Source organism: Theropithecus gelada, chromosome 19, assembly GCF_003255815.1.
Source record: "Theropithecus gelada isolate Dixy chromosome 19, Tgel_1.0, whole genome shotgun sequence".
NCBI classification, from domain to species: domain Eukaryota; kingdom Metazoa; phylum Chordata; class Mammalia; order Primates; family Cercopithecidae; genus Theropithecus; species Theropithecus gelada.
The window spans coordinates 14,139,377-14,154,711 of NC_037687.1; the positions used below are offsets into that span (position 1 = coordinate 14,139,377).

Here is a 15,335-nt window from a genome sequence, read left to right on the forward strand (position 1 = left end):
GAGGCCTTGTGGGAGAGGGGGCAGGATTTGAACTCTCAGTAGTCCAGGAAGCTCTGGCCCTGCCTGGAAGCCTGGTGGCCTGCAGCCAGAAGGAACAGTGGGAGGGGGCAGGCGGCCTGGTGCCAGCTCCTAATTCAATTTGGAGCCTGCGGAAGATGGATTTCAGCTGCTGAATTCTTTCTCAGCCCCGACCCTCCCCCTCTCCCACCCCGAAGCCACGCAGGTCCAACAGCAGATAGATTCTTTATGTTCAAGACAGCAAATTCAGATACAAAAGCCCACCGCCGTCGTCCCTCCCTCCCTCCTGCTCTGGGCCAGGGATAGGCCTGGAGGGGGAGATGGGAGTTGGGGAGGAGGTTGGGGGGTTCACAGCAGACTCATGTCAAATGCGGAGGTAACAGGCTCCACGGGGAGGGGGCTCCTCTCAGGAGGGGCGAGGGCATTATTGCATTTGCTGGGGGGAGGGACAACCCTCTCCCCTATATTCCCTGCGTCAGGAAACTAGGAAGGTCATGACCCCCAGGCAGAACCCAAGGCCCCAGGGAGACGGAGGGACCAGTTTGGCAGCTGATGGTGGAAAGTGGTGGAGGCGGGGGTGGCCGCCCAATTTGGCCGATCCCTCCCCTCCCCGTGCCTGACCCGGCTGAGGTAGGTGGGGAACAGGGCACAGGGGGGCCGGGGACCCCGGACAGATTGGGAACCGGGGAGGGGATGGTACCGATTGGAGCGGGGCAGGGGGCCCGGCCCCACCTCCCCTCCCCATCCTCCTTGGGCTGCTGAGCTAGGCTCAGGCTGGAGGCTTGAGTCCTGATGTCAGTGTCCCTGCTGGGGGCCCCCACCAGGTTGGGCCCGGGTCATCATCGCAGGGTCCGGGGGGAGTCCTAGTAGCGGCCGACCTTGGCGTCCCCGATGGCACCCCAGACGTCAAAGACGAATTCGTCAGGGAAGGCAAAGTCACCCAGCCGTTCGTCCAGGGCCTCGGCCAGCTCATCCGGGTTCCTTTTGTCCTTTCCCAGCTCCACCATGGTGGCCGCTATTGGCGGAGGGGGCAGAATGGAGGCACAAATGACACCAGGGACCAAGGGACTCAGGGTGGATTCAGCCAGCACCAGACCTAGATGCCGCCCCCCACGCCCCCGCAGGCAGCCCTCACTTACCCAACTCCGTGTCCCTGATACCCATGTAACTCTCCAGCAGGTCATCCACCTTCTCAATGGCCTTCTCTTCAAAGGCGGAGGGCTGGGGGCCAGGAGGGGTGACAGCGACATCATAACAATGTGAATATACATTGTAATTGCACTGACCGCCCTTGTCACCACTTTACATATATTCCTATTTAGGCCTCAGGACAACCCTGAGAAGAAGGTATCGGTGTTCATCTCATCCCCATTTTACTGATGGGCAAACTGAGGCCCGCGTGCTCAAGGAAGGTCCCTGGGAGCTGGGAAGTGGCAGAAGTGGACTAGAATCCAGGCTGTCTGCCCAGAGTCCCCTCAGCTAACAGATAATGCTGCCTACTATGAAAAGGAAGGGAGGGCTGGGGGTGGTGGCTCACGCCTATAATCCCAGCACTTTGGGAGGCCAAGGAAGCTGGATCACCTGAGGCCAGGAGTTCGAGACCAGCCTGGCCAACATGGCGAAACCCCGTCTCTACTAAAAATACAAAAATCAGCCGGGCATGGTGGTGGGCGCTTGTAGTCCCAGCTACTTGGGAGGCTGAGGCAGGAGAATTGCTTGAACCTGTGAGGCTGAGGTTGCAGTGAGCCAAGATCGCGCTACTACACTCCAGCCTGGGTGACAACAGTGAGACTTTGTCTCAAAAAAAAAGAAAGAGAAGGAATGCTGGAGATAGGGTCCAGCTGGAGTACTCACCAGATCCTCCACCGTGGCAGGGCCCCGGGATCGGAGCCGCAGGGTCCCTCGGCCAGTGCCCAGTTGTGGGCCGGAGCCAGGGCGGCCGCCCGCTGAGCGTTGGCTGATCATGTCTGTGGGAGGTAGGAGAGGGGTGCGTGTGGGGGAAGCTCGGTTTTAGCACGCTCTGGGCAGGAACTTGGCCCTCCTGGCTTTCGACACCACCCCAAACTTCTCCAAGCTTCTGCAAGTTCCTGGGGGCTGGGGCCAGGGCAGGAATCCTGACTCAGGCCTGGCATGGATATGGGGCAGAGCAGGGGGGACAGCTGGGGGCCAGGAATAGGAAATGCTAGAGGGGAGACTGGAGGGGCCACTTCTGCTCCCAGGGGCTGGGACAGGAAGCGGGTGTACCCCAGCCTGAGTCTCCAGCTGCCTGAGTCCGTCTCCTCTTGGCCAAGGGGGTATGGCTCCTGGGCCACAGACCAGCCCTACCTGCCCGGGGAAGTGATTCAGTCCCCCACCCCCATCTCAGGGGCCTGGGGCCCATTCCTTAGAGTTAGTGAAGCCAGATGGAAAAGTGGGGGGGCTGGTACTGAGCGGCTAAGTCTGGCCTGTTGGGGGTGGGGGCTGGCCAGGGGTGAGGACACCTTCCTCCTTGCCCCCGCCCTTCTCTCCGGCTGGGCCAAGCACCAGCACCTCGTCTCGGGACCGGGAGGAGCTGCACCCACTTCCCTTTCGGCTGGCCAGGCTCGGGCGCCACCTGCTGGCCGCTCCCGGCACCACCGCCTGCGCCCGTGCGAGCAGCGCCATTGGGGAGGTGCAGGGGGCGGCTCCTCACCGAAGGCCTTGCGAGGCTCCGTCAGCTTCAGCGTGAAGGTACGGCCTCGGGGCAGCTCCTTGAGGAGCCGGGCCACCTCGTAGTGCCGGCAGCCCAGCAGGCTCTGCCCGTTAATGGCCTCGATCATGTCGCCCACGCTGATGAGGTGGATGTGGTCGATCACGCTGCCCTCCTTGATGCGCTGCGGGGATGGGGAGTCATTAGCCCTTGGGGCTTTGCCTTGGTTTCCAGGGTCCCGTGGCCCACCCTCACTCCCAGGCCTCCGAGGTGCCCCGTCTCCCCAGGCACCTTGATGAAGGCGTAGCCAGCCCCGTTGTCCGTGATGGTAAGCCCGAGTGCATCCTCCGACTTGAACACCTCCACCTCCTTGCGCTGCCCCTTCACGTGGGCGAAGATGAAGTCCTCCAGCCCGATCTGGCCCCCCAGGAGCTTGTCCATGTCCACTTTGTGGGTGTTCAGGGTGCAGAACATCACCTGCAGGGGTGGGAGACGCTGAACCCTCTCCCCCCTCCCTCCCCCTTTGCTAATCACCACTGGAGGGCGAAGGGAGAGAGTTGGGAGAGAACTAGGGGGATTCCATCCCAGTGCCCGATCACCCACTAAGCCAGGGCCAGGGCAGGGCCCACATTAGCGTGTCAGCTCTGCTAAGACTAGGATTTAATTTTCCTTTATTTTTTTTATTTTGAGACAGGGTCTTGCTCTGTCACCCAGGCTGGAGCGCAGTGGTGCAATCATAGTCACTGCAGCCTCAATCTCCCAGATTCCGGCAATCTTCCCACCTCAGCCTCCCAAGTAGCTGGAACTACAACTAGCCATGCCTGGCTAATTTTTGTATTTTTTGTGGAGATATGGGGTCTCACTATGTTGCACAGGCTGGTCGCCAATTCCTGGGCTCAAGTGATCCTCCTATCTCAGTCTCCCGAGTAGCTGGGACCACAGGCACACGCCACCACACCCACATAGTTAAAATAATTTTTTTTAGAGATGAGAGCCTCATTATGTTGTCCAGGCTGGCCTGGAACTCCTGAGTTCCAGTGATCCCCCCTACCTCAACCTCCCAAGTAGCTGGGACTATAGGTGTGCACCACTGTACCCAGCTAGGATTTCTGTCCTAGCAAAAATTCATTGCTGTGCCGGGCGCGGTGGCTCACACCTGTAATCCCAACACTTTGGGAGGCCAAGGCAGGTAGATCACGAGGTCAGGAGATCAAGACCAGCCTGACCAACATGGTGAAATCCTGTCTCTACTAAAAATACAAAAATTAGCTGGGCGTGGTGACAGGCACCTGCAATCCCAACTACTTGGGAGGCTGAGGCAGGAGAATGGTTTGAATCCAGGAGGTGGAGGTTGCAGTGAGCCAAGATTACACGACTGCACTCCAGCCTGGTGACAGAGCAAGACTCCATCTCAAAAAAAAAAAAAAAAAAAAAATTCATTGCTGCTTTCAGGGAATGGAGCCTGGCACACAGTGAGTGCTCAGGAAATGCTTGTGGAGGACACAGAAACTCACCCCACTTATGAAGACCCCTGCATTTACTTGTTCACACCCACTATTGCCGTCCTTGCCCCCCTCCCATCCATCCCCACAGTGCTTGGTGCCAGGCAAGCCAGCCTCCCACAGTGTTGGGATTCTCCAAGGAATCACGGAGAAGTGCATCTTGTATCTGGCCTCCAGCCTCCACTATCTCCTGGGGCACTGGCCTCCCAGTGCCTGATGGGAACTCAGCATCCAGGTTTGGCCTCCAGTTCTCCATACTTCACTGGGGCACAGGCCTCCTAATGCCTGATGGGAACTCAGCGTCCAGCCCTGGCTGTCAGTCTTGCACAATAGACTGGGATGCAGGCCTCTCAATCCATCCATCCAATCAATACATCCAGCCCTGGCCTCCCATAGTCCATTGAAGCTCAGGTATCCCAGTGCCTGCTGGGAACTCAGCATCCAGCCCTGGCCATCAGTCTTGCATAATCTACTGGGGGTACAGCCCTCCCAGTGCCTGATGGGATGTCAGCATGCAGCCCTGGTCATCAGCTCCCACAATCCACTGGGGCACAAGCCTCGCAGTGCCTGAGGGGAACTCAGCATCCAGCCCTGGCCTCCAGTTCCCCACAATTCACAGGGGCACAGGCCTCCCAGTACCTGATGGGAACTCAGATCCAGCCCAGGCCATTGGCCCCCGCCACTGAGTGGGGCATAGGCTTAGCATCTGCAGCTTCGGCATCTGAACCCCAGCTCACAAACGGGATGCAGGCTCAGGCCTCTGGCCCACCATCAGGGACCCTGGTGCCCGATTCCCCAGTGGGTACCTCGGCAGTTGGCAGGCGGAAGGCCTCGGCGATCTTGCCATACAGCTCCTTGACGTTGGTGAAGCCCTCGATGCGGCCAGTGGGACTGCCATGGGCCAGCTGGGTGTGGAACACGAGGCGGGGCCGCAGGGCTGGGGGAGGGGGTGGTAAGCCCATTTGGGGCCCCCCTGCCCCACCTCCGCCCAGGGGCCCTGGCTCCCCCACGCCCAGCCCGCCACGGCCTGGCTCAGCCTCCTCATTTTCCACTAGAGGGGGCGCCTTTTTCCGCCGCCCCAGTCCCAGCGGCATGAGCAGCGAGAAGTGGGGTCACCAGAGGATCTGTAGGAGAGGAAGTGGGGCTCAGGGCCTGGGCAAGGGCCTTGGGTGCCCCTCCCACACTACTCAAACCAGACAGGCCCAAGGAAGTACTCAGAGAACAAACTGGCCTCGGTTGAAATCCTCATCTCTTGTATAGTGATGGGACACTTTTATATAAAAGTAGTAACAGAGCTGGGTGCAGTGGCTCACGCCTGTAATCCCACCACTATGGAAGGCTGAGGTGGGCGGAGTACTTGAGGTCAGGAGTTTGAAACCAGCCTGGCCAACATGGTGAAACCCCACATCTACTAAAAATATAAAAATTAGCCGGGTGTGGTGGTGCGTACCTGTGATCCCAGCTACTCGGGAGGCTCAGGCACAAGAACAGCTTGAACCTGGGAGGTGGAGGTGGCAGCGAGCCGAGATCGCGCCACTGCACTCTAGCCTGGGTGACAGACTAAGGCTTTGTCAAAAAATAAACAAATAAATAAATAAAATAAAATACTCACACCTGTAATCCCAGCACTGTGGGAGGCTGAGACGGGAGGATCACTTGAGGTCAGGAGTTCAAGATTCCCGACCAACATGTCGAAATCCCATCTCCACCAAAAATACACAAAAAGTAGCCAAGCACGCCTGTAATCTCAGCGATTCAAGAGGCTGAGGCGTGAGAACTGCTTGAACCCAGGAGGCGGAGGTTGCAGTGAGCCAAGATCACACCACTGCACTCCAGCCTGGGCTAAAGAGCAAGACTCTGTCTCAAAAATAATAACAGCAGCAGCTAGGATTATTGCTTTGTAACCTTGTTTGTTTGTTTCGTTTGTTGTTGTGACAGGGTCTTGCTCTGTCACCTAGACTGGAGTGTAGTGGTGTAATTAAAGCTCACTGCAGCCTTGATCTCCCAGGCTCAAGGGATTCTCACGCCTGTCTCTCAAATAGCTGGGACCATAGGCACATGCCATGAAGCTCAGCTAACCTTTATTTTATTTTATTTTTTTGAGATGGAGTCTCACTTTGTCCCCTAGGCTGGAGTGCAGTGGCATGATCTTGGCTCGCTGCAACCTCCGCCTCCCGGGTTCAAGCGATTCTTGAGGAGATCCTGACCTTTTTTTTTTTTTTTTTTTTTTTTTTTGAGACTCAGTCTTGCTCTGTTGCCCAGGCTGGAGTGCAGTGGCGCAATCTCAGCTTACTGCAACCTCTGCCTCCCGGGTTCAAGCAATTCTCTTGTCTCAGCCTCCCAAGTAGCTGGGATTACAGGTGTGCGCCACCACACCAGGCTAATTTCTACACTTTTGGTAAAAATGGGGTTTCATCAAGTTGGCCAGGCTGGTCTTGAATTCCAGACCTCAAGTGATCCACCCACCTTAGCCTCCCAAAGTGCTGGGATTACAAGCATGAGTCACTGCACCTGGCTAACGCTCAGCTAATGTTTTAAAACTTTTTGCAGACCAGGTGTTCTAATCCCAGCACTTTGGGAGGCCGAGGTGGGTGGATCACGAGCTCAGGAGTTCGAGACCAGCATGGCCAACATGGTGAAACCACATCTCTACTAAAAGTACAAAACTTAGCTGGGTGTGGTGGCACATGCCTGTAGTCCCAGTTACTGGGGAGGCTGAGGCAGAAGAATCACTTGAACCCAGGAGATGAAGGTTGGCAGTGAGCAGAGATTGTGCCAACGCACTCGCTCCAGTCTGGGTGACAGAGATAGACTCTGTCTCAAAAAAAAAAAAAACATATATATATATAGTACAGAGTGTTGTTTTTTTTCTTTGAGACAGAGTCTCACTCTGTCACCCAGGCTGGAGCGCAGTGGCGCGATCTCAGCTTATTGCAAGCTCCACCTCCAGGGTTCACGCCATTCTCCCGTCTCAGCCTCCAGAGTAGCTGGGACGACAGGCACCTGCCACCACGCCTGGCTAATTTTTTGTATTTTTAGTAGACACGGGTTTCACCATGTTAGCAAGGATGGTCTTGGCCTCCTGACGTTGTGATCCGCCCGCCTCAGCCTCCCAAAGTGCTGGGATTACGGGCATGAGCCACCGCGCCCGGCAAGGCGGAGATCTTTCTATGTTGCCCCGACTGGTCTGGAACTCCTGGCTTCAAGGAGCTTTTGGCCTCCCAAAGCTCTGGCATGACAGGTATGGGCCACCGTGCCCAGCCTGTGACCTTCCTTAACCCTCACACCACACTGTAACATAGGGATCACATTATGCAGTAATTATGCTCACTGAACAGATGAGAAAAATGGAGCCTTGGCCGGGCGCGGTAGCTCAAGCCTGTAATCCCAGCACTTTGGGAGGCCGAGACGGGCGGATCACGAGGTCACAAGATCAAGACCATCCTAGCTAACATGGTGAAACCCCGTCTCTACTAAAAAATACAAAAAACTAGCCGGGCGAGGTGGCGGGCGCCTGTAGTCCCAGCTACTCGGGAGGCTGAGGCAGGAGAATGGCGTGAACCCGGGAGGCGGAGCTTGCAGTGAGCTGAGATCCAGCCACCACACTCCAGCCTGGGCGACAGAGCAAGACTCCGTCTCAAACAAAAAAAAAAAAAAAAAAAAGGAAAATGGAGCCTCAAAGCAACTAAGTTTCTGTTTTCCTATCAGCCACAGTCACTAACACTGTGTGCAAAAAATTTCGGACTCTCCCCCTATGGACCAAACAGGTAGATGGCACTTCCTGACCTCCTTGTGACTGGGCAGCTAAATGATTATTTCTGGCAAATGGGTTGTGAGAGGAAGTGGCACATGACATTTCTGGGCTGAGGCATTTAAGTGCTGGAGCCTCCAGAGATCTCTCTCTCCCAGGCACGGTGATGAGCCACATTTGATATGGTGGCGACTCTGAAGCCAGGCCCTGAATGACTACAGTGAATGGCGCCCCCTGCTGAGCCACAATGGAAGTGTAGCAGGAAGAAAAAGCAAATCTTTGCTGAATTTAGTCACTAAGCATTTTGGGGTTGTTTTCTACAGCAAAACTTGTCTTGATGGACATACATTTTTTTTTTGTTTCTTTCTTTTTTTTTTTTTTTTGGAGACAGAGTCTTGCTCTGTCACCCTAGCAGGAGTGCAGTGGTGCAATCTCAGCTCACTGCAACCTCTGCCTCCTGGGTTCACGCAATTCACCTGCCTCAGCCTCCCAAGTAGCTGTGACTACAGGAGTGCACCACCATATTTGGCTAATTTTTGTGTTTTTAGTAGAGACGGGGTTTTGTCGTGTTGTCTAGGCTGGTCTTGAACTTCTGACCTCAAGTGATCCACCCGTCTTGGCCTCTTGAAGTGCTGGGATTACAGGCGTGAGCCACTGCGCCCAGCCTGTTTCTTTATTTCTCTCTTTCTCCATTCTCCACTCCCTTCAAACATTTTTTTTTTAAGTACTTACTATATTTTACGCACCATTTTAGATATTGTCTTCAATAAAAAAAGCAAGATCCTTGACTAGGGCCACCATGTTCAGTTACACAAGTTGTGCACTGTGCAAAATTACTAGACCAAGGTGACAAGTAGGACTGAAATTTGGCCTACACACTGCCTGCCAAGCTACATTTCTTGGTGTGGTGTCTGCCAGGAGGAAGAAATGTCTTTCTTTCCTTTTTTCTTTTTTTTTTTTTTTTTTTGAGACAGAGTCTGGTTCTGTCGCCCAGACTGGAGTGCAGTGGTGCACTCTTTGCTCACTGCACCCTTCACCTCCCAGGTTCCAGCAATTCTCCTGCCTCAGCGTCCCGGGTAGCTGGGACTACAGGTACACGCCACCATGCCCGGCTAATTTTTTTGTGTTTTTAGTAGAGATGGAGTTTCACTATGTTGGCCAGGCTGGTCTCGAACTCTTGACCTCGTGATCTGCCCGCCTTGGCCTCCCAAATTGCTGGGATTACAGGCGTGAGCCACTGCGCCCGGCCAAAGAGATGTCTAATTCACTCACAGATGCTATATAGGCTAGCTGGGGCTCTGCCTATGACCTCCAGAAGTGGACAGTCCGGAAGAGGAAATGCACAGTGAGAAGGGAAATGAGTAAATGTCTAATATAATTTTTTCCCTTTATTTTCCTTTTTTTTTTTTTTGACAGAGTCTTCCTGTGTTGCCCAGGCTGAAGTGCAGTGGTGCAATCAGAGCTCACTGCACCCTTGCCCTCCTGGGCTCAAGTGATCCCCTCATCTCAGCCTCCTGAGTAGCTAGGACCACAGGTGCTTGCCACCATGCCCTGCTAATTTTTTTACTTTTATTTTTTAGAGACAGGTCTTGCTATGTTATCCCAGCTGGTCTCAAATTCCTGGGCTCAAGTAATCCTCCTGCCTTGGCCTCCCAAAGAGCTGGGATTATAGGCATGAGCCCACTGTGCCCAGCCTCATATAATTTTTAATAGTGATATAGAGACAAAGCAAGACAAGTTCTACGGATAAGATCAGTGAGGGTGTCTCTGAGCAAGTGAAGCTGAACTTGAGACCTGAACGACAGGAGGAAGCATTCAGGCAATGATTTGGGACAAGAACGTTCCAAGTAGAGAGAACAGCCAGTAGAAAGGCCCTGAGCTGGGGCTGGGCATGGGGGCTCAAGCCTGTAATCCCAGCACTTTGGGAGGTCAAGGCTGATGGATCACATGAGGTCAGGAGTTCGAGACCAGCCTGGCCGATATGGCAAAACCCCATCTCTACTACAAATACAATACACAGGTGGGCGTGGTGGTGCACACCTGTGATCCCAGCTACTCGGGAAGCTGAGGCGGGAGAATCACTTGAATGCAGGAGGCGGAGGTTGCAGTGAGCCCAGATCACACCACCGCACTCCAGCCTGGGTGAAAAACTGAGACTCCATCTCAAAAAAACAAAGAAAAGCCCTGGCCAGGCACAGTGGCTCATGCCTGTAATCGCAGCACTTTGGGAGGCCAAGGCAGGCAGATCACGAGGTCAGGAGTTTGAGGCCAGCCTGACCAACATGGTGAAACCCCGTCTCTACTAATAATACAAAAATTAGCCAGGTATGGTGGTGCATGCAAACCCTGTCTCTCCTAAAAATACAAAAATTAGCTGGGCATGGTGCCCCATGCCTGTGATCCCAACTACTTAGGAGGCTAAGGCAGGAGAATCACGTGAATCCGGAAGAGGTTGCAGTGAGCTGAGATCGCGCCATTGCACTCCAGCCTGGGCGAAAGAGTGAGACTCCGTCTAAACACACACACACACAAAAAAAAAAAAAAAAAAAGAAAAGAAAAGCCCTGAACAGGGCATGCAATTGGCATATTTGAGGAACAGTGAGGAGGCCTGCGGGGTTGGAACAGTGAGTGAAAGGGGGATAGTGAGAACATGAGGGCAGGGAGGTAACAGGGTTGCTATGTTGTCTTGATTTTTTTTTTTTTAAAGATGGGGTCTCACTGTGTCGTCCAGGCTGCAGTGCAGTGATATGATCACAGCTCACTACCGCCTCAAACTCCCGGGCTCAAGCAATCCTCCTGTCTCGACCTCCTGAATAGCTGAGAGTACAGGTGTTCACCGCCATGCCCAGCTAATTTTTATTTCTTGTAGAGACGGGTCTCACTACATTGCCCAGTTTGGTCCTGAACTCCTGGGCTCAAGCAATCCTCCCGCCTTGGCTTTCCAAAGTGCAGGGATTACAGGCATGAGCTACCACACCCAGCCTGTGATGGTTTGGATAAGGTTTACTCCATTGAAACTCATAAAAATTTGATCTCCAAAGTGGTGGTGTGGTGTTGGGAGGTGGGGCCTAGTAGGAGGTATCTGTGTTATGGAGACAGATCTCTCCTGAATGGCTTCAAGCAGCTCTGGAAGCACTGAGTGCTTGCTCTCAAGAGCCTGGATTAGTTATCTAGAAAACACAGTAGTTGGCCAGGTGCGATGGCTTATACCTGTAATCCCTGCATTTTGGGAGGCTGAGGTGGGAGGATGACAAGGTCAGGAGTTCGAGACCGTCCTGGCTAACACAGTGAAACCCCGTCTGTACTAAAAATACAAAAAAAATTAGCCGGGCGTGGTGGCGGACGCCTGTAGTCCTGGCTACTCGGGAGGCTGAGGCAGGAGAATGGCGTGAACCTGGGAGGCGGAGCTTGCAGTGAGCCGAGATGGCGCCACTGCACTCTAGCCTGGGCGACAGAGCGAGACTCCATCTCAAAAAAAAAAAAAAAAGAAAGAAAGAAAGAAAATACATGAGTTAGGCTGGGCACAGTGGTGGTGGTTCACGCCTATAATCCCAACACTTTGGGAGGCTGAGGAGGGTGGATCACCTGAGGTCAGGAGTTCGAGACCAGCCTGGCCATCGTGGTGTGAGCGAAAGGAGGCTGGTGTGAACCACTGCGCCCAGTCTGTATTTCTTTTTGTAAAAGGCACTTCCTGGTGCCTCCTGTCCAATGGTCTCTTCCAGGGCATCATGCTGGATTCAGCTTGGCCGCATCCAATCTTTTCTTTTTTCTTTTTTTTTTTTTTTTGAGACGGAGTGTCACTCTCTTGCCCGGGCTGGAGTGCAGTGGCCGGATCTCAGCTCACTGCAAGCTCCGCCTCCCGGGTTCATGCCATTCTCCTGCCTCAGCCTCCCAAGTAGCTGGGACTACAGGCGCCCGCCATCTCGCCCGGCTAGTTTTTTGTATTTTTTAGTAGAGACGGGGTTTCACCGTGTTAGCCAGGATGGTCTCGATCTCCTGACCTCGTGATCCGCCCATCTCGGCCTCCCAAAGTGCTGGGATTACAGGCTTGCGCCACCGCGCCCAGCCCAATCTTTTCTTTTTTCCTTTTTTTTGAGATGAACTCTTGCTCTGTCACCCAGGCTGGAGTGCAATGGCGTGATCTCGGTTCACTGCAACCTCCATCTCCTGGGTTCAAGCGATTCTCCTGCCTCAGCCTCCTGAGTAGCTGGGATTACAGGTGTGTACCACCACGCCTGGCTCATTTTTGTATTTTTAGTAGAGATGGTGTTTCTCCATGTTGACCAGCCTGTCCTGGAACTCCTGACCTCAGGTGATTTGCCCGCCTTGGCCTCCCAAAGTGCTGGGATTACAGGAGTGAGCCACTGCACCCGGCCTGCACCCAGTCTCATGTATCCGTTTGTTCATGCATCTATTCATTCGTCTGTCCCCTAACACACCCTCTCATCTCACCTGGTCCATCTCCATGATCACTCACCTAAACTAGGGCGGTTGGCTCCTGTGGGCTTCCCAGCTTCCACCCTAACCCCCACGACTTCTTGTCCAGACAGCAGCCAGAATGGTCCTGTAAAATATAAGTCACGTCACATTTGTCTCTGCTCTGACCCCTCCCCGGGCTCTGACCTCGCTGGAAAGAAAAACCAGGGTCGGCCAGGCATGGTGGCTCACACCTGTAATCCTAACACTCTGGGAGGCCAAGGCGGGCATGAGCCACCACGCCCAGCCATATATTTGTTAACTATTTGGATTTGTCTTTCTGTGAACTGCCTGTCTTTGCCCACTTTTTTTTTAAATGTATGGTCTGTTTTTAATTGCATGGCCTCTCCTTTTTCTTATTGATTTGTGAGAACTCTTTATATATTCTGGATACTAGTCTTGTATTGGTTCCCTCATCTCTCTATTCATAGCACCCATCACAGAGGCTAGCACACAACAGGCACTCACTGGCCAGGGGCAGTGGCTCACACCTGTAATCTCAGCACTTTGGGAGGCTGAAGCATGAGGATGGATTGAGCTCAGGAGTTTGAGACCAGCCTGGGCAACATAGCAAGACCCCATCTCTACTAAAAATTTTTAAAAAATTAGCTGGGGCCAGGCACAGTGGCTCACATCTGTAATCCCAGCACTTTGGGAGGTCAAGGAGGGTGGATCATTTGAGGTCAGGAGTTTGAGACCAGCCTGGCCAACATGGTGAAACCCGATCTCTACTAAAAACACAGAAAAATTAGCCAGGTGTGCTGGCGCATGCCTGAAATCCCAGCTACTCTGGAGGCTGAGGCAGGTGAATTGCTTGAACCTGGGAGGTGGAGGTTGCAGTGAGCCACGATCATACCACTGCACTCCAGCTTGGGCAACAGCAAGACCCTGTCTCAAAAGAAAAAAAAAAAAAAATAGAAAAGAAAAAAGAGGTTGGGCACAGTGGCTCACGCCTGTAATTCCAGCACTTTGGGAGGCCGAGGCGGGCGGATCATGAGGTCACGAGATCGAGACCACAGTGAAACCCTGTCTCTACTAAAGAAAAAAAAAAAAAGTACAAAAAATTAGCCGGGCATGGTGGCAGCGGGCGCCTGTAGTCCCAGCTACTCGGGAGGCTGAGGCAGGAGAATGGCATGAACCTGGGAGGCAGAGTTTGCAGTAAGCCGAGATCGTGCCACTGCACTCCGGCCTAAGTGACAGAGCAAGACTCTGTTTCAAAAAAAAAAAAAGAAAAGAAAAAGAAAAAAGAAAAGACCCCTCATCATCCCTCCAACTCTGCTAGCTCTATGCACTGGGAGGCAGGAAGCTAAAAACATGAATCTGGAACCTGGCTTCATCACTTAATAGCTGTGTGACTTTGGGCAAGGGTCTTAACCTCTCTGAGCTCAAAGGAAATCGTGCATGTGCTTAAACAGTCCGAGCATACGATAAGGGTTGCATAAATATTGGTGACAATTACTGCTACTGCCATCTTTTTTTTTTTTTTTTTTTTTTGAGACAGAGTCTCGCTGTTGCCCAGGCTGGAGTGCAGTGGTGCGATCTCGGCTCACTGCAAGCTCCACCTCCCGGGTTCACGCCATTCTCCTGCCTCAGTCTCCTGAGTAGCTGGGACTACAGGCACCCGCCACCACGCCCGGCTATTTTTTGTATTTTTAGTAGAGACAGGGTTTCACCATGTTAGCCAGGATGGTCTCGATCTCCTGACCTCGTGATCCGCCCACCTCGGCCTACCAAAGTGCTGGGATTACAGGTGTGAGCCACAGCGCCCGGCCTTGCTACTGCCATCTGTACCAAGATTCAAGCTTCCTCCTTTTCCCAAGATCCCTACATCCTGACCACCAATTCGCAGCCTCCTTACTCTCTTTCTCTGCCCACACCCACTGCCCTGGTTCATGCCGGCTTCCACGTTCCCACCCGTAAGGAGGGATTAACAGCAGTGAGGGAAGTGAGTGATTAATGAATCTGCCTGCCATGGCCATAAGAGGCTTCGTGGCCTGGGTTCAAATCCCACCCCTGCCACTTACCAGCTGCGTGGCCGGGGGCAAGTCACTTCACGTCACAGGGCCTCGGTTTCTTCATCTGAAAAATGGGTGGAATTCCTGTCACTCTCAAGGTGGTTGTGGAAATCGAAAGAGATTACTCGTGTATTCCATCCACACTCTGCCTCAGACTCCATTTAAGGATGCTGTTGTCATTATTATGGGTGTCTCCTCCTCTGCCCTGCCCTGCCCTGCCCAGGAATATCCCAGCCCTCTCTGCCCGCCAACACCTACTCCAGGCCCACTCCTCCAGGGAGCCTCCCAGGCTTGCCCCAGCAAGCTGGAACCACCCCTGTGGTACAGACGGCTCAGGCCCATGAACCTAATTGCATGCTGCCCTGGCAGAACTCTTGTCTTCCAGCCTCAGGCTGTCATTTAACTTCATGTCTCTATTTTAAAACGTAAACCAGATGGCATCACTGCCCTGCCTGAAACTTTACAATGGTTTCCCACCTTCTGGAAGAAAAACTGCAAACTCTTTACTGTGATCCACAAACCCCTGCAGAATCGCTGCTCTGGGTTCATCTTCTGCGCCAACCACACGATTCCAAGCTTGGTCCAGCCTAAAGACCTTGGCCTTGGCCGGGCGCGGTGGCTCACGCCTGTAATCCCAGCACTTTGGGAGGCCGAGGCGGGCGGATCACAAGGTCAGGAGATCGAGACCACAGTGAAACCCCGTCTCTACTAAAAATACAAAAAACTAGCCGGGCGTGTTGGCGGGCGCCTGTAGTCCCAGCTACTCAGGAGGCTGAGGCAGGAGAATGGCGTGAATCCAGGAGGCGGAGCTTGCAGTGAGCCGAGATCGCGCCACTGCACTCCAACCTGGGCGACAGCGTGAGACTCCGTCTCAAAAAAAAAAAAAAAAAAAAAAAAAAAAAAAA

The 15,335-nt window shown here is 53.6% G+C and overlaps 1 protein-coding gene across 1 annotated transcript in view; it reads right to left on the reverse strand.

Annotated features, from left to right (window-relative positions):
- Positions 1–226: 226 nt before the first annotated feature.
- Positions 227–15,335, reverse strand: part of GIPC1 (GIPC PDZ domain containing family member 1) — a 17,820-nt gene continuing 2,711 nt past the window's right edge. The window contains exons 2-9 of the mRNA XM_025367319.1: positions 14,440–14,494; positions 12,417–12,503; positions 4,995–5,312; positions 2,978–3,163; positions 2,690–2,870; positions 1,873–1,985; positions 1,158–1,239; positions 227–1,033 (exon numbers count right to left, since the gene is read on the reverse strand). Of these exons, the coding sequence (XP_025223104.1) occupies positions 882–1,033; positions 1,158–1,239; positions 1,873–1,985; positions 2,690–2,870; positions 2,978–3,163; positions 4,995–5,282 (1,002 nt within the window). The 5' untranslated portion in view covers positions 5,283–5,312; positions 12,417–12,503; positions 14,440–14,494 and the 3' untranslated portion in view covers positions 227–881. The remainder of the gene's footprint in view (positions 1,034–1,157; positions 1,240–1,872; positions 1,986–2,689; positions 2,871–2,977; positions 3,164–4,994; positions 5,313–12,416; positions 12,504–14,439; positions 14,495–15,335) is intronic.